This window comes from Trichechus manatus, unplaced genomic scaffold (assembly GCF_000243295.1).
Source record: "Trichechus manatus latirostris isolate Lorelei unplaced genomic scaffold, TriManLat1.0 scaffold00071, whole genome shotgun sequence".
Taxonomy (NCBI): Eukaryota; Metazoa; Chordata; class Mammalia; order Sirenia; family Trichechidae; genus Trichechus; species Trichechus manatus.
In genome coordinates this window covers 12,073,992-12,100,490 of record NW_004444007.1, presented here as the reverse complement: position 1 = coordinate 12,100,490, position 26,499 = coordinate 12,073,992, and the positions used below count along the sequence as shown (strand labels likewise).

Genomic DNA, 26,499 nt, shown 5'->3' with positions numbered 1-26,499 from the left:
GGAGTCAGAGAAGCCTGGGTTCAAACTCCAGCTCTACCAGCTATAAACTGTTTGATGTTGGGCGATGATTATTCTTTTTGTGTCTCATTTTCCATCTGTAAAATGGAAACTGGAATTTTGTGAAAATGAAACTGAACACTTATGTAAAATGTTTGGCTTAGTATCTCACAGGGTGACAACTGGCCTTACAGTTCTGGTCCCATTTCTCTGCCTCTTTAAGTAATAATATTTCTCAAAAAATCTGTCTTCACTTCCTTGCTTCACAAATTCTCCTTGACTGTCTGTCTAAACCACTCCACAGGTACTACGACATGACCATTGACCTCCATGGTGTCAAGTCTCACAGTCACTGAACTGTCCTCATCCCCCTGACCCCCAACAGATTACATACGGAGGGCCACTCACAGCCCCACACTCATGGCCTCGCCCCTGGCCTCCCTGGCTGCTCTTTGCAGCATCCTCCACACCTCTTCCTCCTGCTCGCTCTCTCACTTTGCACTTTTCCTGGTGATCTCAACTAGTCTGGGCTTTAAACGCCACCCAGAGGCAAATGGGTGGCTGGAGTCCCTGGGTGGTACAAATGACTACTAACCAAAAGATTGGCGGTTTAAACCCACTGTCTTAGTTATCTAGTGCCGCTGTTACAGAAATACCACAAGCGGATGGCTTTAACAAAGAGAAATTGATTTCTTTACAGTAAAGTAGGCTAAAAGTCCAAATTCAGGGCGTCAGCTCCAGGGAAAGGCTTTCGCTCTTTGTCGGCCTTCTCATCACTCCTCCCCCAGACTAAGAGCTTCTCTGCACAGGTACCCTGGGTCCAAAGGACACACTCTGCTCCTGGCACGAATTTCTTGGTGGTATGAGGTCCCCCTGTATCTCTGCTCACCTCTCTCTTTTATAGCTCAAGAGATTGCCTCAGGGCACAATCCAATCTTGTAGATTGAGTCCTGATTTACTAACACAACTGCCGCCCATCCTCCCTCATTAACATCATAGACGTAGGATTTATAACATACAGGAAAATCACACAATACCTGGAATCATGGCCCAGCCAAACTGATATACACATTTTTGGGGGGACATAATTCAACCCATGACATGGAGGGGGCAAGAAAAAAAATTCATACTACCTACCAAAAATTCAGACACACTCAATGATTCAGTATGCTTCCATTAATGAAAACACATGGTATCAACAAAAAATTCAAAGCAGAAAATAGTTAGGTCTTGAAAGGGTTTTAATCTCAGCACAGCACTTGTCATAACCCAACATATTCTGTTTTTAATGTTTATTGTGTACCTCGTTCCCATACTACCTCTCCCTTCCCTACTAAAACGTAAGATTCAGGAGAAGAGACCTTGCCTGTCTTCCTCTAGCTGCGTGCCTAGCACTTGGTTCACAGAAGATGCTCAATGAATGAACATTATGTGCTTTTATTATTGGGAGTTGCCAGGTGGTGCAAACAGTTAATACACTCAGCCGTAACTAAAAGGTTGGAGGTTCAAGGCCACCCAGAGGCACCTTGGAATAAAGGCTTGGTGATCTGCTTCTGAAAAATCAGCCATTGAAAACCCTAAGGAGCATAACACTCCTCTGACACACATGGGGTTGCCATGAGTTGTGGTTGACTCAGTGACAACTGGCTTCTTTGGCTTTTCCTTTTTTTTTTTAAAGCACAGCTGTCATCCTGAAGACAGGGTTTATTTTTCATGCAAGTATTCTCTTCAATATGGTTTCTGGGTTCAGTCTTGGATAGAACTCAATGGTTTGAATAATAGGAATGTCCATTTCTATATTATATTCCAAAATTAGTTGCTGCCCAGGTTTTTAATTCCTTTTGCCATTGAATACAGAAGACTAAGTATTCAGTTATCTATTGCTATATAAGAAAACAAAAACCAAACCCACTGCTGTCAAGTTGATTGGACTCAGCTACTAAGCTAAAGATTGTCAGTTTGGATCCACCCCGTGGCACAATGGAAGAAATTCCTAGCAACCTGCTCTGGTAAGGATTACAGCCAAGAAAACTCTATGGAGCAGTTCTACTCTGCAACTCATGGGGTCACCATGAGCTAAGAAAGAACCCCCAAATAGTGGCTTACATAACAATTGTTGATTGTTTTGCTTATGAATCTGGAGGTTGACTGAACTCAGCTGGGCAGTCCCATTCCGGCCTCTCAGCATTTGCAGTCACAAGGACTGGGGCAGGGGTTGTCTCAGGGCTTCTTCACGCACACATCTGGTGCCTTGCCTCGGAAGACTCAAACAGCTAGGCTCCTCAGACCTTTCTCTACGTGGTCTCTCCATTTGTGCTGTCCACATGGCTGACCCAGGGTCACCTGATTTCTTACATAGCAGCTGGCGAGTGTCCAAAGAGAACTAGCAGAATATGTACAGCCTCTTCTAACCTACCCTTGGAAGAAACACGGCATCACTTTGTCACAAAGACCTGCCCAGTTTCAAAAGGATGGGGCATAATCTTTCTGTTGATGGGACGGCTATCAAAAAATTTGTGGACATGTGTTAAAACCACCTTGTCCTGACCCTGGACAGGACATATTGGAGCATGTGGGACTTTAGAAGATGTCTGGGTACAAGACATAAAAAAAGTGCTAAGGGTTGTAAGCTGGGAAACCAGCACATGCACAGCCCCAGCTGATCTAGGAAGGAGTGGCATTGTGGCCCTTCAAAGCACCAAGCCAGCCTGCACAGTTACCTGGGACCTGGAAGCTTTGCAGCAGAGTGGACCAAGGTGGGTGCCTGAGGGTAAAAGTTTCTCCACAGCGGCTCCATGTGGCAGAGACCAGGAGCAGCAGGAGGAGGTGACCTGACACAGGAATATCTGTGTCACGGCTCCTAGTTGCAGACAACAGAGGCCAATCTAATTGGTTTAATTAAAAAAAACAAAAAAACAAAAACCATTTATTCAAAGGTATTATGCATTTCACAGAATCTCCAAGAAAGCCAGAGAATTGGAGGTTACCCATCCAGGAATAATGCTGGAAGTCCAGTATAGGTCTGCTCCATTAGAGCGTCCCACTGACGCTAGCTTGGGTCCCAGTCTCCATGTACAGCTTGAGCTGCAGAGGCTGGGCCCTGGACACTACTGCCAGACCCTCTGCCACTGCTCTTCTAAAAACTAGGCATCTCAGTTGCCCCCTTCACCAGAAGAGCAACTGTGCAGTGCCTCTTGCTTCCCCCATTTGCTCAGGCACTCACTCAACTGCCAGTCAGCCTCCCACAGTGCATCTGAGAAGCAGAACCTAGGACACAAGTCTGGGTATGATGATTCCCAGAGTTACACCTTCAATTCCAGACTCATACGTGGAATGCCTACTTGATATGATGCTATCCAACTTAGCAAATGTAGCGTCCTGATCTTCTCTCCCCCAGACCTCCTCCCTCGGTCTTCCTCATCTCGCTTGACAGTAAACTCCATTCTTCAGTTTCTCAGAGCAAACACTTGGGGTTAGCCAGGACCCCTCTCTTTCTTTCCTATCCCATACCCAATACATCAACAAATCCTAGAGGCTATATGTTTAAAATATTTGCAGAATATGATCACTTCTCACCACCTCCACTGACACTACTGGATACCTAGCCACCACCGGCCTCCACCTGGATTATTGCAATAACCTCCTAACAGGCCCCTTGCTTCTACCCCCCACTCAGCCCCCACCTACAAACAATCCATTCTCCCACAGAGCAACAAGACTGATCTTCTCAAAATATAAGTCAGAACATACCATCCCAATGGCTCTCAATGAACTCAGAATAAAACCCCAACTCCTCACTCTGGCATACAACGCTCTAAATTATCTGGTCCCTTGCTACCTCTCTGACCTCGGCTTCTAATGAGCTCTGTTCTCTGACCGCCTTCAGGGAAGACCATGCTAACCCACAGCCACTGGACAAACTCTTCTATTAAATCAAAATCATTTAGCAACTAGTTAACTGAGTGCTCATAATCTGCCAAGAGGCACTCCCTGCTTAGGATTTGGGAGAATGCCTACTTTTCCTGGAAGCCTGGTACAAGGAACTTTTCAAAGTATACTAGAGTTTGAGAACCGCTACAAATGTAAAAAAGTGATATCCAGAGATGAGAAGAAAAGGTGGTCCATGGTTGGACGCTGACAGAACAAAGAATGAAATGTGATTACAAGAAAATATCAAATCAGTAGAGACAAAATAGGAAGGTTAGTCTCTAAATGGGGGCTCACATTAAAGGGAAACAAGGCAAAGATTGATCATCACAACTGGAATTGTTTTACCACATGGCACTTACTCTTATTCTCATTACAGTAACAAGGCTGAGGTCATTTAATGAGACATTGGAAAAGACTAAAAAATAGAAACGGTCCTGGATCAATTGTCTTTTGTTGATTTTGTGTTATTCCAGATACCACGTAGGATTGCATAAGATTTCTAAGTATTCTAAGTTAGTATGTTACATTAAATCCAATAAACTTTGTGTTCTCACCTCATTAGTACCATTATGTGCCATGATGTGCATGTGCACTGAAGAGGCTGTTAGGGGTTTCTAGCAGAGATACCTGATAGACTGAGCAGCTCTGTATAGAAAACACAGACCAGTCCCAAAACCCAGAAGATCCCATTTCAAGGCACTTACATCACTAAGACAAGAATCAACACAAATATCAGATGGTTTATATTTTCATAGTTTTGTTTTGATAATACTGACTATAATTACTGTATTCAATTTCTCTTCCTTTTTTTCTTCCTCCAACTGTAATGTTTTGCCCTCAATACTTCATTGAAACTTCTCTTGCGAAGTTCATCAATAACCTCAATGTTGCTAAATCCAGGGGTGAATATCTAGTCCTCATTTTCTTCCATTATCAGCTGAATTGATGGTTCTCTTTCTCCAACACAGTAGGATACCACTCTCTTCGTTCTACTCCTGCTCTGGCCACTCCTACTCAGTCACGTTTAAACCAAAAACCAAATCCACTGCCATCAAGTCGATGCCGACTCATAGCGACCCTATAGAGCAGGGTAGAACTGCCTCACAGGGTTTCCAAGGCTTTATGAAAGAAGACTGCCACATCTTTCTCCCGTGGAGCCGCCGGTGGGTTCGAACTACAGACCTTTCGGTTAGCAGCCAGGCACTTAACCACCGCACCACCCGGGCTCCTTCAGTCACCTTTAAACCCAAAAACCAAACCCATTGCCGTTGAGTCAATTCCAACTCATATTGACCCTATAGGACAGAGTAGACAGAGTAGAACTGCCCCATAGGGTTTCCAAGGAGTGGCTGGTAAATTTAAACCAGCTCTTAACCACTGTGCCACCAGGGCTCCTTTACTGGGTCTTAATTCCCTGATCTCTTAAAACTTAGACCTTACTCTGCTTCTCTTTCCACACTCACTTTATAGAGGATTTCATCTAGTCTCCTGGCTTTCAAATCCATCTCTGTGCTGATGACTTCCACGTTTGTTTTTACCCCTTACCCCACCTCTAAACTACAGACTCAGAATAAGCCTCTCAAACATGGTATGCCTGAAATTGATTTCCTAAAATTTTCCCCAAACCTGCCCCTTGCACAGTTCTTCCCATTTCAGTTAGTGAGAACTCTACTTCCAATTGCTTAGGCCTAAACCTCAATGCCATCCTTGAATCCTCTCTTTTCCTGACATCTCACATTCAATCCATCAGCAAACCTTGTTGGCTCTACCATCAAGTTATACCCAGAATGTGACATTTCACACGTCCACTGCTCCCTGCCTGGGCCAACCCCGTAATCATATCTTATCTGGTTTATAGCAATAGCTTCCTTATTTGCTGATTGGCTTCACCTCCTGTCAACCTACAGTCTATTCTCAGCACAGCAGCAAGAGCAGTAAATCATGTCATTTCTCTACCCAGAATCCTCTGGTGGCTTCTCAGCTCCCTCAGAATGAAAGCCTGACACCACCATATCCCCTCACCTCCACCCTCTATGACCTCACTCTCACTCCATCACACCACTCAAATCAAATTCTGTCTTGCAGTTCCCTGAATATGGCCTTCTCTCCTCAGGGCCTTTGTACTTGTTCATCCCTCAGCCTGCCTAGAATATTCGTTTCCCAGAAATCTCCACGGCTCACTCCATCACCACTCCACATAAAATAGGAACCCCATGTTCACAACTACAGGAACACAACACTCCCTAACCTCCATTCCCTACTTCAGCTGTCTCTGTAACACTTACGTCTATGTGTCATATTATTTGTTTATTATCTTCCCACCAGGAGTTAGGTTCGTAGAGAGTAGTGGTTTTCCTTTTGTTTCATTTTGTTCTCTGCTGTATTTAGATTCCCAAGAACAGTGCTTGGCAGCTAGTAGGTGCTAAATATATAATTAGTGAATGAAACAATGAACGGGCTTAAACAGTATAGAAAATGAATCCTTTCATATAACAAGATGCAGGAGAGTTGGCCTTTGCAGCCCCATTAAGTCATCAAGAACCCACATTCTTTCCCTCTTTCTGCTCTGTCATCCTCAGCTTATTGGCTTTTATCTACAGGCTTGCCCTCTTATGGCTACAAGATGGCTGCAGCAACTCCAATTTCCCATCATCACTCAACAATACCTAGAGGCAGGAAAGTGAAGAAAGCAGACCCCTGCCTCCTATCTGTTTTTAAGAGGGAGGAAAATGTTTCTGGAAGCCCCTATGCAGACTTCTCATCTCATCAGCCCAAATGGCATCACATGCCTATTCCCAAACCAATGATAGGAAAGAGAAATGTAATTACTATGATTGGTCTAAGCCAATCAAAATTTTTCCCCTGGTGTGGTGGAGAGACACTGGGCCAAAGTATATATGGACAGACTAGCCATTCTCTGGAGCCCTGGTGGTGCAGTGGTTAAGAGGTCAGCTGCTAACTAAAAGGTTGGCAGTTAGAATCCACCAGCCGCTCCTTGAAAACTCTGTGGAGCTGGAATTGGCTCAGTGGCAATGGGAAAAAAAATGCCATTCTCTGGCAGGAAAGACCTGAAAGACAGCTGTGGGATTGCAACCAACTATGTCTGCCACAGTAATAAAGAGGGATAAGCACAGATTTTGCTGATTAGATGAAAAGTACCCTGTAAAGAAGGCTCTTTCAAACATTTTGTGCTAATTTTTGAGAAGAAAAGATGGAAGTGATAATCTAGAAGCTACATGATATGGTCAATCAGGGCATGAAACCTGTGCAGTTGTGCAAGGCCCCACACTCAGAACGGTCCTGCACTTTGTTTAATGCTTTGCTGTCAACTTCTCAAAATTCTTAAAATTTTTGAACAAGGGGTCCTGCATTTTTTTTTTTTTTTTTTGGTACTGGGTCCCTCAAATTGTGCAGCTGGTCCTGTGGTCAATGTCTAGTCTTGGTATTTGACAGCAAGAGTTAAAAGAAAAAAGTAAATCTTGGAGTTACTGCAGCAGAAGAGCAAATACCTACTGATTATGAAGAGAATGCAGAACATAAAATTTAGAATGCTGTTTTCCTGAAAGGAGGTAGTGATTTGCAAAGCGAACACAGCAAACAAGATTTGCTTGAGAGAAGAGAAGACAGGAACTGGCATTGGAGAATTTAATCCCTAAGGAGACATGAGACCCGGAAAAATAAATACGAATCCTCAGAGCAGAGGCTGTAACTAAGGTGTAAGGAGTTAGATGAGATCACCTAGGAGTCAGTGTATACAGAAAAGAAAAAAGAGAAAGGCTTTGGACCTAACTTAACTGAGGCTGGAACCAAGTGTAAAAAAAAAACCTAAACCAGTTGCCGTGGAGTGGATCCTGACTCCTGGTGACCCGCATGTGTGTCAGAGTAGAACTGTGCCCCATAGGGTTTTCAATGGCTGATTTTTCAGAAGTAGATTGACAAGTCTACCTTTTAAGACGTCTCTGGGTGGACTCGAACCTCCAACCTTTTGGTTAGTGCATTAACTGCACCACCAGGGACTCCGGGACCAGGTTACCTAGCGGTAGTCTGTCCTTTATTTTGGAAGACTTATTCCTGGACCAAGGAGTCCTGGTGGTGCAGTGGTTAAGCACTTGGCTGCTAGCCGAAAGGTCGGCGGTTCAACGCATTAGCCACTCCAGGGGAGAAAGATGTAGCAGTCTGCTTCTGCAAAGATTACCAAACCCAAAAACCAAACCCATTGGCGTCAAGTCGATTCCGACTCATAGCAACCCTGTAGGACAGAGTAGAACTGCCCCATAGGGTTTCCAAGGCTGTAACCTTTACAGAAGCAGACTTCCACATCTTTCTCCCACGGAGCGGCTGGTGGGTTCAAACTGTTGACCTTTCAGTTAGCAGCCGAGCGCTTAACCACTGTGCTACTGGGCTCCTTTCTGTAAAGACTACAGCCTTGGAAATCCCATGGAGCAGTTATGCCTTGTCTTACAGGGTCGCTATGAGTCAGAATCGACTTGACAGCAGTGGGTTTGGTTTCGGTTACAGGATTCCTGGACCAGGGAGTTTTCTTGGAGAAACGAAGCCTTATTTAAGGATCTGGTGGTGGAGCTGGGTGGGACCTCATAAGTAATCTAATCCATCTGTATTTTAGAGATGAGAAAACCAATTCTCTGGAAAGCTCAGAAAATGATTCTACATTCCCTTTTCCGAGTGTACTGAAAGGTTTGACCGAAGACTGTCACTTGACTTCTCTGTACCTTGATTCCTCATTGTGAAATGAAATAGTAAGGTACAGGTCCTTCACAGCACAGCCTGGCTGAGGGTCTGAGCGCAGACTACAGGCCAGCTGGCTCTCTGCTAACTGAGCCTGGAGTTGGGACTACAGCAATCCGACGGAGAGAGACTTCTGTCTCTAATTCACCCAAAGGCTGCATCCCTAAAAGTGGCGTTCCAACTGTGAGAGATCATGCGCAGTGAAGTGCCTGGCCCAGAGCTGCTCTCAATAACAAGGCCTGTAATTCTTATGAACTCTGTAGTGCACATTTATTATAATAAACTCATGACGCTTGTTAACACACACGAAAAGACAAACTAGTATTCATTGATAATTCTTATTACAGGAAGGGCACACTTAGTCCCAACACTTGCAACACTGCCTGGATCCTACTGGATAAAATTCGTCAAACCTGCTAGGATATACAAAGATAACCGATATTTAAAGCTCTGGTAAAAATTACTGCAACTGTTATTTAAGGATCCTGCACACCACTGGGAAAAAATACAGAGAAGCATCATTGGAGCTATCAAGTTACAAAACACCTTGAGTAGGAAACAATGATTTCCTTAAGATTTTTTTTTTACTGCATTCAAATGCAGAGTACCGCTTCTTCCTTATCAGAGAAGAAAACTTGTGTTTTTTACTGTCAAACCATTTTCTTCTTCCAGAAAGTCCAAAGCAGCAAGCATCTAGCTCAACGTAAGCAAAGTCAAGCATCCCACCACTGCCATGGGGTGACATCTACGGGCTCCAGCTCTTTCCCCTGCGGTCACAGCAGGTGGTAGGACCGAGAGTTGAAGACGTGCTCGGCCAAGGAAGGTCAGGTCTACCGCATAACGCCGCCGGACACCTCGCATTGCTCTCTGCAAGGGCTACCGGAGCTCAGGTCTCTGAGGTTGTTCCACATCCGGAATCTTGTCCCTTGAGCTAGAGGGGCTGAACCAGGACTGCGCAGATTAAGTCACAGAAGTTCTCCACCTTGCTTGGCTGCGCGGTACAACTATCGGGAAGCTTTCTAAAACTACTGATGTCCAGTGCCACCCCAGGCCAACTTAATCAGATTCTCTGGGGATGAGGCCCGGGCATTGGTATTTTTAAAGTTCCCGCGGTAACTCTAACGCTGGGGCCGAGGGCTAAGCACCGCAACGACCACGTGGCTGTGGAGGACGCCGCCGCGAACACGCCCTCTGGCCCCTCCGCACGCCTCTGACGCGCCGCGCTCCTGCGCAGGCGCGTTCGGCCGGCCGCCGGCCCAGGTGAGCGGGCGTGCCCGAGCGCGCGCCTCTGCGACGGCACCGCCTCCTCCCGGGAGCGCTGTGAAGGCGGCGAAGGCGGCCCGGCCAGCCAGGGAGGAGGCGTGGGCATGGAGTCGGTCTTGGCCGCCTAGCCCCCGGCCGGCGCCGCTGCCTAGGGCGCTCAGGGGTCTCCGTGGGGCCCGGCGAGGCCCGGCGCTGAGTGGATGGCTCCGCTCCTGCGGCCGCGGACCGCGCTCGCCCTCCTGGGCCTCCTCCTAGCCTCCGCTCTCAGGTGCCAGGAGCAGGCCCAGACCACCGACTGGAGGGCCACCCTTAAGACCATCCGGAATGGCGTTCACAAGATAGACACGTACCTGAACGCCGCCTTGGACCTCCTGGGTGGCGAGGACGGGCTCTGCCAATATAAGTGCAGTGACGGTGAGAGGAACCCAGGGCCAGCGAAGCCCGTGCTTTCAGGGGTACTGGGGTGACTGAGGTGGAAACGTGAGAGCGACAGATGCGAGGCAGACCTTGACGCTGGCCTTTGGCAGTGGAAAAACTTAACCATTGGTAGAATCTTTCCGTTCTTGTGATTGAGCAGTTTGGTTGCAAGTTCACACCGTTGTTAGAATGTGGAAAGTTGCCTTAGTGTGTACTCTCCATTCACTGTTTTTCCTTTGCAGTTGCATCAAGTTGCCTAAGAACGTGATGAGCAGCAATTCTGGTCATGGAATGGGACTAGCTGTGATTGTAGCTCTCTGTCTTAGTATCTATAAATTAGTCAACTGAACGTGCAAAAAGCAAACCTGGATTTTAAAGTCTGGCCATTTTAACTTTCTCGAGAAAATTGGTTTTAAATGTTTTTTCTGCAGAATTACGTAATATAAATTGAGACCTTCATACAGACTTTTGGTGTACTCAATTGCTGAGAAAGTTATAACTTTTCTAGAAAATAGTTTATCAGATTTGACAGGAGTTTTCTTCCCTTTGGTATCAAGGACCCTTTCTCTTTGTTGGTTAATAGTTTTCACACTTTTTAAACATTAATCCTGTTTGAATCTGAGACCTTGTTTGGTGACAGTGTAGGTAATAACAGTATTTCGGAAAGATCATTTTGTTGAAGCACTTAATTTCATGAATGCTTAAATGTTTTAATAGTTCAGATCAAGTACTTGGGCTTCTCTTTGGAAATTCAAAATGGTAAAGTAGCATTTGGGAGATTATGTTTCCAATAACATTAGCCAGGATTTGTTGCTGTTGTTAGGTGCTGCCAAGTCAGGTCCGACTCATAGCAACCCTGTGTACAACAAAATGAAACACTGCCCCGTCCTGCGCCTTCCTCACAATCATTGCTGTGTTTGAGCCCGTTGTTGGAGCCACTGTGTCACTCCATCTCATTGAGGGCCTTCCTGTTTTTTGCTGACCCGCTACTTTAACAAACGTACAGCCAAACCAACAAGTGTTGTTCAACACTTTGCCAATAGAAGCCTTCAGTGTTGCGAATCGAGGCTTAGATTTTTTTCTTCAGTTTTTTCAGCTTGAGAAATGCTGAAAATGTTCTTCCCATTTGGTTTTCTAACTCCACGTCTTTGCACATTTCATTATAATACTGTGGCTTATCGAGCCACTCTTTGAAATCTTCTGTTCAGCTCTTTTACTTCATCATTTTTTCCTTTTGCTTTAGCTATTCTAAGTTCAAGAGCAGCTTTCAGAGTCCCTTCTAACATCTATTTTTCTCTTTTCTGTCTTTTTAATGACCTTTTGCTTTGTTCATGTGTGATGTCCTTGATGTCATCCTGCAACTCGTCTGGTCTGCAGTCATTAGTGTTCAAAGTGTCAAGTCTGTTTTTGAAGTGGTCTCTAAATTCAGGTGAGATATACTCAAGGTCGTGTTTTGGCTCTCGTGGGCTTGTTTTAATTTTCTTCAGCTTCAGCTTGAACTTGCATATGAGCAATTGATGGTCTGTTTCGCAGTCGGCCCCTGGCCTTGTTCTGACTGATGATATGGAGCTTTTCCATATTCTCTTTACACAGATGTAGTTGATTTGATTCCTGTATATTCCATCTGGCGAGGTCCATGTGTATAGTCACTGTTTATGTTGTTGAGAAAAGGTATTACCAACAAATAGGTCATTGATCCTGCAAAATTCTATCATGCAGTCTCCCACATCATTTATATCACCAAGGCCATATTTTCCAAGTTCTGATCCTTCTTTTTTGTTTCCAACTTTCGCATTCCAATCACCAGTAATAATCAATGCATCTTGATTGCATGTTTGATCAATTTCAGACTGCAGAAGTTGGTAATAATCTTCAGTTTCTTCATCTTTGACATTAGTGGTTGCTGTAGTCATTTGAATAATAGTTGTATTAATTGGTCTTCCTTCTAGGTATATGGATATTATCCTGTCACTGACAGTGTTGTACTTCAGGATGGATCTTGAAATGTTCTTTTTGGCAGTGAATGCAATGCCATTCCTCTTCAATTTGTCATCACCAGCGTAGTAGACCATATGATTGTCCGATTCTAAATGGCCAATACCAGTCCATTTCAACTCATTAATGCCTAGGATATCAATTTTTATGCCCAGGATATCAATTTTTATGCAATCCATTTCATTTTTGACAACTTCCAATTTTCCTAGATTCATACTTTGTACATTCCACGTTCCAATTACTAATGGATGTTTGCAGCTGTTTCTTCTCATTTTGAGTTGTACCACAGCAGCAAGTGAAGCTCCTGAAAGCGGTACTCCATCCACATTATTAAGGTCACCTCTACTTTTGGGAGGCAGCTCTTCCCAGTCGTATTTTGAGTGCCTTCCTACCTGAGGGGCTCATCTTCCGCTAGTGTATCAAACAGTGTTCCGCTACTATCCATAAGGTTTTCACCGGCTAGTTTTTCCAGAAGTAGATCACCAGGTCCTTCTTGCTAGTGGTCTTAGTCTAGAAGCCCTGCTGAAACCTCTCCACCATGGGTGACCCTGCTGGTGTTTGAAATACTGGTAGCGTACCTTCCAGCATCACAGCAACATGCAAGCTATCACATTACAACAAAGTGACAGACCAGTGGGGGAGCCAAGGCCTGGGTCTAGTTAAGTTAATGCTGGCAGCTTAAATACTATGGAATTCAATGACTTTAATGGTAAAACCAGATTGTATGTATAGATGAACTTAACAGGAACCTGTATCATGTAAAAATATGATGCCTTCTGCTCTCTGTAACTCAAAATAATTTCTAGTTTTATGTTTATGAAGGTTAAAAATGAGCTGTATCTTGTATGCTGAAAAGTGTTAAGAAAATTTTCACTGCTTCTTAAATTTATGCCTAAATGTTACCAGTCCAACATCCCCATTCCCATCTTCTCTCTCGGCTGATGATCTTGATTCCTACTTCACTGAGGGAATCAGAAGAGAACTTGAACCAGCAGCGTCTCTGTCCACATCCTCTACCTTTCCTATGAACAGGGACATGCTATCTCCACTCCTAGCCAGCCTCTATTTATGCACTAGAATGCATCCCTCTTACCCCAGGGTATGACTCCAATAATTCTTTTCCCTCTCTCCTTCATCAGCGTTTTTATTCTGTACTAAATCAGTCCTAAAAGCATACAAACATGCTGTTATTTTTCCTACCAACCTGGAATCTGTTCTTTCCATGGTCTTCCCCATTTCAGTTTATGGCAGGGAGTATTTTTTTAGACTGGAAATCTAAGAAAAGCCTATGGATTTAGATGAAACACAAAGGGAAGGAAAAATAGAAGGACTGCTATGCAACATTGAGTGAAATATCTTCCTAATGTAAAAAGACTCTTGAGAAGAGGAAATTAAAAACCCACATATTTTTCAAAACTCTAGGCCCGTTATCATTTCTCCAGATTAACGTTTGGACCCATTGCTTAATGTCTGTCTCTAGATAAGTTTCTAAACAATTTAAACCATAGATTGTTATAACCCTAGATAAAAGCGAGCTTTGTGACGAAGCCTTGTGAGCCAGAATGGGTTCCCCAAGAATATAATGTTGATCTAGCCTTACTCCCTTTCTATGAAGAGGTTTCTAGTTTGGTAGGACAAAGAGAAACTATAGCTAAAATGTCCACTTTCTCATAATATTCGTGTGAGAACTGTAGGCTAAATAAAACTTCATTTAGGTGAAGTCACAGCTGGTTGAGTAGTCTGCCCAAAGGGTTGGGCTAATGACTATGAAACTATGCCATATGGTATGGTTGAAATGACTGGGGATATTTCATTTTTAATCTGTAAGCAGAAGATTGCTTATGGATAGAATTTGTTAGAAGGCAGAAGAAAGAACAGTTAGTGCTGTTTCGCAGTGGAATAGGCTGTTGATGTAGGGAGCTCCAGATCCCAGGAAGTACTGAAAGAGAAAGTAGTTGACTGGGATGTCAAAGTGACTTCTGTATTAGAGGAGGCGAGATATTTCTGAAGTACTCTCCAACACTTAAGATTTTTATGGTAATGTCACCTTTCTCCTGGTTTCTGAACCACGGGTGGTGAAATTCATTCTCTGGGCTATTAGTGAGTAAGAGTGTAGACAGAACAACAGGGTCCACAAGGCCATCTCTCTTGCTGACCTTTTCCTTTAGCTGGCAAAGGAGTGTATTTGTGAAATGGCTAGTTGGAGTGGGGGCAGAATGTGTGGTCCTGTAATGTCTTGTAATGGTATTAAGGTGATTAAATGATCATCGAATGACCTTGTCTTCCTTAGCTTTAGGCTCCAGTTCAGTAAACTTGTTAGTGGTTATTGAGGTTTGTGTTTAATGGTGCATGTGCTGAAGGTTGGGAAGATACAGACCTCGCGCTGTAGGTTTTAACCAGAAAAATAAAAGTGTTAGGATGCAGGAAAACAGGGTGCATTTACCCTTCATACATATGGACCCAGTCTGGCATGTAACCTCTCATACCTCCAGAAGTCTGACATAAGCTTTTCTGTCTTGTATGGCATAGGCTTTCAAATAAAAATTACATTTTAGGAACTGCCATTTATGTGCATATTATAATATAGGTATAAACTCATTGCTGAGGAGTCGATTACAACTCATAGTGACCCTGTAGGGCAGAGTAGAACTGCCCCATAGGGTTTTCAAGGCTGTATATCTTTACAGAAGCAGACTGCCACATCTTTCTCCCATGGAGCGGCTGGTGGGTTCTGACAACCAACCTTTTGGTTAGCGGCAGAGCGCTTAAAGTATAGGTATACATTTGTATATATTCTACACTGTTCATCACAGGAAAGATAAAAATAATTAGGTAGACAAAATTAATATTCTTAATGCATATTAGAATAAAGATACATATTCACTTAAATCACCATCCAAGTAAATACTGGTTATTTCCAAGGCTAGTATAGCACATTTTAGAACTGTTTTGAGTATGCATTTTATTTCTATTTGAAAATTATGGATCTTGTCTTTGTTTTACAGGATCTAAGCCTTACCCACGTTATGGTTATAAACCCTCCCCACCGAATGGATGTGGCTCTCCGCTGTTTGGTGTTCATGTAAATATTGTTTTTTATTTGATAAGCTTTATGACCAGGAGCCTATATAGTACTTTGAAAATGCAGACTATCATTGTGTTCTCAGGGTCATAAATAATTTTGCTTGTTGTCATAGTGATCAGGCTTATTACGTTCTTTTGTGGCTAAAGGTAACTATATATTTAATAACTCCTAACAAAACTAAGTGGAGAAAAATAAATATTTTATCTTTTAATCTTATGGATGTTAATACCATTTAAATTATATTTTCTAATGTCACAAACGTGGCTTAAAAGTTTAATTTAGAGTACAGAAATGATACTTCTTAGGGAAGAAAAGGTATAGATAAAACATAATATTTTCTATATCAAAACTAGGCTAAGTGGGATAGCTGTGTGTTGTACCTGAGGCTGGATCTGAGCCAAGTGTTACAGAGAAAGTGTTTTATGAGAATCATTCCTAGCCACAGGGCTTTATGTATGAAGTTATTTAAAACAACTAAAGGTAAGCTGTAGATCTGAAGTAACGGTATCACTGGGGAATAGATAAACACTTAAATATTAAAAACAAAACAAAATTTGAGTTGTACAAGCTCAAAAGCTCTCAGTGACATTTCACATAAAATAAGTTTTATTTTGGGGATGTGGGGACACAACACAAAACACTGAAATACCCAGAAGTCCTAACTTGCCGAACCCCTAGAAAAATATTTTCATGCCATTAACCTTATGCTTCTGTTTTTAAAACCGTTTTGAAGAGTTGGAAGTTGTGTTTGTTACCGGCAGATAGCTGTGAATATTTTAACAATTCAAAACAGGGAGAGTGAGGCATGGCTGACAAAGGAGTAACCTGCTAAGTATGAATGAGAGTAATGGGGAGATTCATAACATGGAAAATATTGGCAGACAGAAATGGATTTTGAAAATTATCTAGAAAGCAGTCCTTGTCATTTGTTTCTAAATCGTTTTGAATACAGTATTTCACAGAGAAGTTTTGAGTTTCATTGACAATAATCCACCCAAATGCCTCTTTCAGCTTAACGTCGGCATCCCTTCCCTGACGAAGTGCTGCAACCGCCATGACAGGTGCTATGAGACCTGTGGCAAAAGCAAGAATGACTGTGACGAGGAGTTCCAGTTTTGCCTCTCCAAGATCTGCCGAGACGTGCAGAAAACACTAGGACTAGCTCAGCACGTTCAGGGTAAGGATGACTACAGTGCTTGAAGTGTTATTGAATGCTTTATGTTTTAGTATGGGATTTATCAGTAGAAACCATTCTCTGTATGTGATCTATTATCACACAGCCCCTTTACATTTCTGAAGTAAGGAGCCAGTGATTCATGTAATCTAAAATGGTTTATAGTCACAGAAGCAAAAAGGGTTAGGAAACCTTGTGGGGAGGGTGTGTGAGGCAGAAAGAGAGAATTCATCCACCTTGTGTCCTTTGGTGTCTCTTTAATTATTCCACGCCTAAAGTTTGAAGCCCTGAATCCAGTGAACCTAAGAACAGAATAAAGTACACTGGTTTGAAATAGGGGGTTCTAGAAGATCTGAATCTCAGCTTTGTCTCTGTGTATGCTTGGATAGAATTCTTAGCCTCTATGAGCTTTGGTGTCCTCGTTTATAAAATGGGGAGAATGATAATGCCCGCATGACAGAGATGTCATAAGGGTAAAATGAAATAGTGTTTGTGGAAATATAAATCGCTATTCAGATATTAGTAGTTACAGCATTTCTTTCCTGTCAAGCCAAGGAATGTACCATATGCTGTAATCAGAAGAGGAAGGGTAACGGGAAGGGGCAGGAAAGGAAACTAACATTTTTAGGCACTTACCATAAACTACTGTGCTAGATACTTTATACATGTTTCCATTTCATGCTACCAGTGCGGTGGGTGGTGATATCCCCATTTTTCAAGGAAGGAAACTGAGGTAAAGAAAGAAGTAAAATGCCCCAGCTTACACACTGAGCCTTCAGACTAGGACTGTCTGACTCTAAAACTCATGTTCTGTCTACTACAATATTCTTCCTAGTCTCACATTAAAGATCTAATTCTGAAATCCTAAGTAATAACTGTCATGAAAGATATCTCTTCTCCATGTGAGGCTTTAACTCACAACCTCTGTATCCCCTTGCATGCTTTTGGCTAAGGTAAACTAGTTGTACAGCTGAAGTGTAGATGGATGTATTTTCTGTTTTCTCATACTTAATGGTTCTAGCCTCTGCACTTCTGGAGCTGGTTGTGTTCCTTAACGGCACAGTCTTTTGGAGAACTTTGAAAATGTTACGATTTTTTTTTTTTTTAATTGTACTTTAGATGAAGGTTTACAGAACAAACTAGCTTCTCATTAAACAGTTAGTATACATACTATTTTACAACATTGGTTACCAACCCCACAACATGTCAACACTCACACTTCTCAACCTGGGTTCCCTATTATCAGCTTTCCTGTCCCCTCCTGCCTTCTACTCCTTGTCCCTGGGCTGGTGTGCCCTTTAGTCTTGTTTTGTTTTATGGGCCTGTTTAATCTCTGACTGAAGGGTGAACCTCGGGAGTGACTTCATTACTGAGCTAAAGGGTGTCAGGGGGCCATACTCTTGGGGTTTCTCTAGTCTCTGTCAGGCCAGTAAGACGTCTTTTTTTGTGAGTTAGAATTTTGTTCTATATCTTTCTCCATCTCCGTCCAGGATCCCTGTCAGAGCAGTCAGTGGTCGTAGCCAGGCACCATCTATCTAGTTGTACTGGACTCAGTCTGGTGGAGGCTGTGGTCCTTGTGGTCCAATAGTCCTTTGGACTAATCTTTCCCTTGTCTCTTTAGTTTTTTTCATTCTCCCTTGCTCCTGAAGGGGTGAGACCAGTGGAGTATCTTAGATGGCCACTCACAGGCTTTTAAGAGCCCAGATGCTACTCACCAAAGTAGAATATAGAACATTTACTTTATAAACTGTGTTATGCCAATTGAGCTAGATGTTCCCCAAGATCATGGTCTCCACAACCTTGCCTTATACAAGTCGTGCTGGCTTCCCCAGTATTGTGTACTGTCTCACCTTTCACCAAAGTTACCAGTTATCTATTGTCTAGAAAATGTTATGAATTTTTAATGAAATCAGTGAAGTTTCTTCTGTAACATGTTGAAACTGAGGTATTTGGACAACTTACATTTCTGTAAGTGTAACATGTTAAGATAATCCTACCTGGGTGTTATAGGTTTCTTAGAATAAAAAAAAGTAAATCCATTAACTGTTTTTATTCTAGTAAAAAAATAAACTAACAGGATAAAAACACCTTTGATTCCTATACCCTCCCTCCCACCAGCCATATTTGAATATTGGTCAAAGAAGGAGACTGGGTTGCATTTACTTTGAGCATTTTAAATGATGTGATCAGTTCTTAGAGAAGCAATTGACCATGATTTTTCTTTTTATTTTTTAAACCTTCAGTTCTTCTGCACCTTCAACATCTTTCCTTGAAATGCAAATTTAATAGTGTTATCTGGCATCTCTACTAGTGATTATATTTTTCAGATAAAAGGAAAGTTAACACTGATTAACTGATAAGTGCTATTGAGAGAGGCTATCATTTGTCTAGTACAAAAAATTAGGTTGAGCAATTGAATGCAAACAAAAGTAAGATACATGGTAAAGAGACTAAAATTTAAAGTCTGTGTACACACGTGGTACTAGTTGGAAGGGTTTGGGATGACTTTCATCTAGCATGCTTTCAAGAGCCCACTAAAGATGTGCTTGAGGCTGGGCTGCAGCTTGTAATATATGTGAAGAGAGAGATGCACTGCAGTTGCCCAGCAGTAACGGTGTTTTGTTACTTTGCAGCGTGTGAAACAACAGTGGAGCTCTTGTTTGACAGTGTTATACATTTAGGCTGTAAACCGTACCTAGACAGCCAAAGAGGCGCATGTTGGTGTCCCTATGAAGAAAAAACTGATCTTTAAAGAAGATGCCACGGGCTGGTAACAGCAGATGAAGATGGAAGAACATAACCTTCGGCAAAGAACTAATGTTTTCGCATCACAAAACTGCCTTATTTTGTAGATTAATTATCTTCAGACCTTACAAGACTTTATATTTTGACATTATAACCTCAAACGAAAACAAAAGGGTGTGGTAAGAGGGGAATAGGAGGAAGGGCATGCCTTCCTTCTCAGGTGTCTTCCTGAGAGTTGCTGCTTTAGTGACCCATCTGTGAGAGAGGTGTGTGTTAAGGGGAGAATTGTTTAAAAGAAAGCATCTGCAGCTCAGTTTTTGCAGCCAAAAAAAGGAGGCCAGAATTAAAAGTTGATTGTAGGATACGTCCAACATTATCTTAATTGGAAATAGGGGAAAATCCTCACTTAGAAGTATATTTGTTTACTGTGAAATTTAAATACTTATATATTTATGCCTGGAAGGATCTGACTTTATTTTTTCTCTATTTTAATGGCACATAATATGCTGTTTCTTTATAAGCTGTTTAGCATATGAATAAGTGATGCATCTGTTAATGGCAGGACTATTTATATGGACAAGATTTCCATGTCTGTTCCTCTTGTATGATTGGTACCATCAGCTGGTAACCTCTTAGGGAACAAAACTAGAACATGTAGGTATTACATATTATGCACAGAAAGTGACATGAACAAGATTCAGAAGCACAGCCACTCCTATTTTATGAACCATTCATGACAAATGTCATATTTTACTATAACCTTCGCCTACATTGAATAAAAGAAGAATTTAATGAGACAAATGAAAAGTTGTTGAACATAACACATATCAGAACACTATATGCTGGTATGCTGTGGTGTTTTTTTCCTAGCACTTGTTCTTTTTTTTTTTTTTTTTTTAATAATCTTTTGTTTTTGGTGAAAGTTTACACAGCAACCCATTTGACAATTTCTGCACAAATTGTTCGGTGACATTAATTACATTTATCACAATGCGTCACCATTCTCTTTGTGTTCTGCTTGTTCCATTTCCAGTACTCTAGTTTCCCTGTCCTGCTATCTTCTCATCTTTGCTTTTGAGTAATTGTTGACTTTTTGGTCTTATACAGATGGTTTTTAAGTAGAGCACCGATCTTACAGGTAATATCCTTTATTTTGTGTGCTATTTCCCTAAAAGGTGATCTCAGGGACTAGGCTCAGTTCTAGGTTTAAGGAGTGTCTCAGGGCAATAGTCTCAGGGAGTCCTCTTCTCTTTTTTTTTTTTTTTTTAAAAGAATTTGAGTTCTCCACATTTTTCTCCCATTCTGCCTGGGACCATCTATTACGACCCTGGTCAGAATGGTCAGTGGTGGTAGCTGGGCACCATCTAGTTCTTCTGGTCTCAGGGTAGATGAGGTCGTGGCTGGTGTAGACTTGTTTCTTCTCTGAGCTTTTCTGTTTTGCTCCTGGCAAATAGAGACCAGTAGTTGTGTCTTAGGTAGCCGTTTACAAGCTTTTAAGACCCCAGACGCTACTCAGTTCACTAGTATGCAGATCATGAGATTTGTGACCTGTGTTATGCCAGTTGACTGAGTTGTCCCATGAGGCTATGGTCCTAAGCTTTCAAACCCAGAAAACCACTCTTGGAAGGTGTTTGGTTATGTCTAAGGAGTATCCATGTTTGTGTCTTCAATGAATATATGTGCCAGCACCTACATATTTGTATTTACATATACCTATAAGTACTTCTGTAAGGAGCCCTGGTGGCACAGTGGTTAAGCACTCAGCTGCTAACTGAAAGGTCAGCAGTTTAAACTCAGCAGCTACTATGGGAGAAAGATGTGGCAGTCTGCTTCCGTAAAGATTAAAACCTTGGGCAGAGCTGGAGAAAAATGTAGAACAAAATTCTAACCCACAGAAAAAAAAGACAGACCAGACTTACTGGTCTGACAGAGACTGGAGAAACCCTGAGAATATGGCCCCCAGACACCCTTTTAGCTCAGTAATGAAGTCACTCCTGAGATTCACCCTTCAGCCAAAGATTAGACAGGCCCATAAAAGAAAATGAGACTAAATGGGCACACCAGCCCAGGGGCAAGGATGAGAAGGCAGGAGGGGACAGGAGAGCTGGTAACAGGGAACCAAGGTCGAGAAGGGGAGAGTGTTGACATGTCATGGGGTTGATAACCAGTGTCACAAAATAATATGTGTATTGACTGTTTAATGAGAAACTAGTTTGCTCTGTAAACCTTCATCTAAAGTACAATTAAAAAACAAAAAATTAAACAACTGCAGCCTTGGAAACCATTTGTGGCAGTTTTACTCTGTCCTGTAGGGTCAAAATCGACTTGACGGCAGTGGGTTTGGTTTTGGTTAGTTTATAGATACTTCTGCCTGTTCTCACCTATGTCCACACCTGTACCTGCCTGTATACCAGTATGCCTACACCCTTCCATATGTGCTCAAACCCTCATTTTTACTTTGGTTGTGCTGTGCTCACTACATCCACATTCGGTGCCACTTTTCCCATCACCAAAAACAACTAGTCTCTACGATCTAAAGCGTACTTTTCCCTCCCTTCTCCCTGGTAGCCACCAATGAACATTGATCTCTCTCTATATATATCTATTCTTGTGTTCTTATAAAAGAAAGATCATACCTACTATTTGTCCTTATATGCTTGGCTTATTTCACTTAGCATTGTGCCTTCCAGGTGCATCCATGGTCTATGTTTCGGGACTCATCAATTTTTTTACGGTTGTGTAGTATTCCATTGTATATATGTACCACAATTTGCTTATCCATTCATTTGTTGATGGGCACTTCAGTTGTTTCCATTTATTTGCTATTGTAAATAAAGCAGCAATGAACATATGTTATCTCTGTGTCATTACTTTTCGGACTCTAGGGGTGGTACAGTGGTTAAGAGCTCAGGCTGCTAGCCAAAAGGTCAGCAGTTTGAATCCACCAGCGACTCCTTGGAAACCCTGTGGGGCAGTTCTTCTCTGTCCTGTAGGGTTCCTATGAGTCAGAATTGACTCAACGGCAATGGTTTTTTTTGTTTTTGTTTTTGTTTTGGGGTATTTACCTAGGAGTGGGATTGCTGGATCATAGAGTAGTTCTATTTGTAGTTTTTTGAGAAAGCACCATACTGTTTTCCATACTGGTTGTACCATTTTACAGTCCCACCAGCAATGGATAAGGGTTCCAGTCTCCCTATATCCTTGCCAACATTTCTTGTTAGCTGTTTTTGTTCTTTTTTTAGTAGTGCCATTTTAGCTGGGATAAGATGGTATTTCATTGTAGTTTTGATTTGCATCTCTCTAATGGCTAATATTCATGAATACCTTTTCATATGTTTGTTGGCTGCTTGGATGTCCACTTTAGTGAAGTTTCTGTTCATATCCTTTGCCCATTTTGATTGTCTTTTCGTTGCTGAGTTGTCAAAGTTTTCTATAGATTTTAGAAATTAGACCCCTATCAGGTAAGTCATTTTTGATTTTTTTCCCATTCTAGGTTGTCTGTTTCTGGAGCCCCAGTGGTGCAGTGATTAAGAGCTTCAGTTGCTAACCAAAAGGTGAGCAGTTCAAATCCACCAGCTGCTCCTTGGAAACCCTATGGGGCAGTTCTGCTCGGTCCTATAGGATCGCTATGAGTTGGAATCGACTCAGTGGTAACAGGTTTGGTTTTGATTTTTAGGTTGTCTATTCACTCTTTTAATAAAGTCTTTTGATGAGCATAAGTTTTTAATTTTTATGAGTCCCATTTGTCTATTTTGTCTTCTATTTGTGCATTTGTTATGTTTGTTATCCTATTTTTACAAAAGATTAGGTCCCATAGCCTAGTACTTGATCTTTATAGTAGAGTCTGGGATACTTTCAAAAGACTGTAACCTTTTACTACTAGTGGTTTAATAAAAAACTGTTCTTGATGTTGTTTTAATTCTTAAAACTGTGGAGACAAAAGGGCAAGACACAAGGAACTACCCTTTATAGTAAATCTCTTATTTAACAATTAGTAAGATGTATAAGAGCAAACCCCAGAAAACCTTGGCTACTCCTGAAGATGTCTGAATGTTGAAAACTTTTCAACCCTTTCGAGCGCTGTTATTTTCCAGTACTTTTCTTTGCTTACCACTGGCTGTTTGACCTTCCCTAGCCCAGGATCCCAAGTCATTTATCTTTTGGGTAAACTACGGCCAACGATGTTTAGATAAACTTGCAAAGTCACAGAAGGGCAGCACAAAGAAAGGTGGTTCTTTGGGAAGTTGTTATAGGCAGAACTGGGAGAAGGAAAAATATGTTCTGGGTTAAAGGGCCAGGTTCCTAACTTGCTCCAATTTGAATGGTACCCTTAAGTCACACTCCATTTCAAACTTTTGTTAAGGGTACAGTTTTGCACACCATTTCCAATGTTTAATTTTTATCAATATTTAATATTGAAATGCTTGGCCAGGTTAACTTTAAACTTATGTGCATTTTCCTAGCAGCTCTATTGGTTTTCTGAAGAAAAACTCAGAACGTCTTTGTAAAATAATTTGTGGTCATAGATTATACACAAAAATTAGTAGAAGCAGCTTTTTATATGTTCAGATTAAAAAAAAAAATTTCATCTTGGAATAATTTTATATTTACAGAAAAGTTGCAAAGATAATACAGAGCTCCTGCTTGCCCCTCACCCAGTTTCCCTTAATGTTAACATTGTATGTAATCCTGAAATGTTTCTCAAAAACTAAGAAATCGACATCAGTAGGTCTGGGGTGGGCCCAAAAATATTTGCATCTCTAACAAGTTTCCAGATGTTACTAATACTGCTGGTTCAGAGACCACAGTTTGAGAACCGGTCTCAGTAACATTCAGTAGCTCAAAATTACAAGTATTGAAAGCTTACTGTGGGCTGGCTGCTGTTCAAGGAGCTTAGCATTTACTGTCTCTGAAACTGGAGTAGGTTTGGTACCCATTTTATGGAGAAGAATTTGAAGCTGTGAGAGGTTAACTGCACCACCTGTCAAGTAGCTCACAGCTAATAAAATGGTGGAGCCAGGATTAGAACCCAAGCTCAGGCACTTAACCATTTTACTGTGAATAGCTATTGCTTTAAAAGCCTAAAATTATACAATTATAATTCTGAAAATGCAAGAATATGCTTTGCATTTATATGTCTTAAGGTCGACAAGAGAAAAACTTAATAACCACAGGCTATAAAAGTAATAAAGGTAATAAAATATTCTGAGACAACAGGATATTTAAGGAAAAAAAGGACAAATTCCTTTCTATCTGCTGCTTTCAGAAAAGCAGGTCAGTCAACTGGGGCTCAGATAGATGGAGTATTTTCAGGAGTCAAACAGAGGAGACCCTGAAAATTAGGCAAAAGGACAGGAAGTTTCCGGGTCATTCAAGCTGGATAAAGTCCAGAGTGCAAAAGCTGAAACCCCGAATCTCATTCAGTGGATAAATATTTATTGAGCACCTCCTACCTGTTAAGCAACTGGGTGAGGTAATGAGGAAACGAAAAGAAATCCTGGTCCTGCTTTCAATGAGCCTAAGATGGTGGTAATAAAAATAACCAGTATTTACTGAGCTCTTAACCACTGTTCTGAGTGCTTCACAGCCATTTAACTCCATTGTCACAACCACCTTGGGGAGATAACTGATACACTATGTCTTAACTGCAGAAAAAATTACCAAGATATATAATGGTTTCTGAAATATTTTAGGCATACAATGAAATGAACAGCAGATGGCATGGGGAGAGTAAAACCCTTTTCCTTTGATTTCATATTCTATTTAATGATCAGGCAAGACTTTTGCACCACAAGTACAGGTAGGAAAAGTTATTGTGTTAGATTTTCTTTTTCTCTATCAAATAATAAATTAGTATATATATTTATAGGAGACAGATCCCTTATACTTATTTACTTACTTACATATCCCTTATACTTATTTTAATGTATTAGAAATGGTGCCTCAACACATTTTTATTTTTCCCTGTCTGAAGTTGGTTTTTTTTAAAGATCCAGAAGAATTACAAAAGGTGAGCCCACTTTTTTCATCCAATCTGAAAGAGTTGTTCACTGAAGTGTGTTACAAAATAAGCGACCACCCAAGAAGCAGCCAGATTAAATCCTAAAATGAGCGCCCGCTGTCCCGCGGCACCTGGTTGCCACACAGTTTGAGAACTTTTTACACGTGACAACAACATGCGCTGCTTCAAGAAAAACTATAATCTATCTGGGCTGCTAACCGAAAGATTAGAGGTTTGAGTCCATTTACAGGCGCTTGGGACCGAAAAGCCTGGTGATCTACTTCCTAAAAAAGAGCCACTGAAAACCCTATGGAGCACATTTCTACTCTGACACACACGTGGGGCCGCCATAAATTGGAATGGATTCCAAGGCAACTGGTTGGTTTTTATGCAAGTCAGACCTGAAAATCCTTGGAGCTGCTTTGCCCCAAATCCCCCATGCAAAGAACATTTAAAATAAATTATTATAAGTCCTATACAATAACTTGCACTAGGGAAAGGACTGCAGTGAAACAGGAAAACACACACACACACACCCTCTGCATCTGAGGGAGTAGGGAAGAGAGAACACTAGGGGCTGCCGGGGACTGAGGGAGCCCTAGCTAACCACCAAAGACCAATGCGGTTGCCTTCAGTGGATTCCGACTCAGCGACCTTGTAGGACAAATAGAACTGTCCCATAGGGTTTCCAAGACTGAAATCTTTACGGCAGCCGACTGCCACATCAGCTGGTGGGTTCGAACCGCCAACCTAAAGGTTAGCAGACGTACGCTTTAACCACTGCGCCACCAGGGCTCCTAGCTCACCGCGGGTGACGTGAAACTGCCTCGGGCTTCCCACACTGGGGCCAGCGTTTGTCCTCGGGGTGGCAATTCGCATTTCCCGAGGCCCGGGCTCGTCTCCACAGGCAGAGGCGGACGAGATAGCGTCCCCTCCCCGGCTCCCTCGGGCTCTCCGGCTGGACGAGTTCCGGGGTGGGGAGAGGAGTTGTAACTCGGCTGGAAGCACGGCGGGGCGGCGAGGACCCGGGTCGGCGCGGGGCCAGAGTACCTCGCCCGGGTCGGGTGGCCGCAGGAGGAGACGGAGGGCGCGGGGGGCGGAGACGGCGGAGGAAGGGGCGGGGGCTGCGGGCCCCTGGCTTCAGGA

The 26,499-nt window shown here is 42.2% G+C and overlaps 1 protein-coding gene across 1 annotated transcript; it reads left to right on the top strand.

Moving 5' to 3' along the window:
- The first annotated feature begins 10,020 nt into the window (after positions 1 to 10,020).
- On the top strand, positions 10,021 to 20,261 carry PLA2G12A (phospholipase A2 group XIIA). The gene is made up of 4 exons (XM_004380237.2): positions 10,021 to 10,350; positions 15,354 to 15,430; positions 16,445 to 16,610; positions 19,241 to 20,261. The coding sequence occupies exons 1-4, from the start codon at positions 10,137 to 10,139 to the stop codon at positions 19,357 to 19,359; spliced, it is 576 nt and encodes a 191-aa protein (XP_004380294.1). The 5' UTR covers positions 10,021 to 10,136; the 3' UTR covers positions 19,360 to 20,261.
- The last annotated feature ends 6,238 nt before the right edge of the window (positions 20,262 to 26,499 follow it).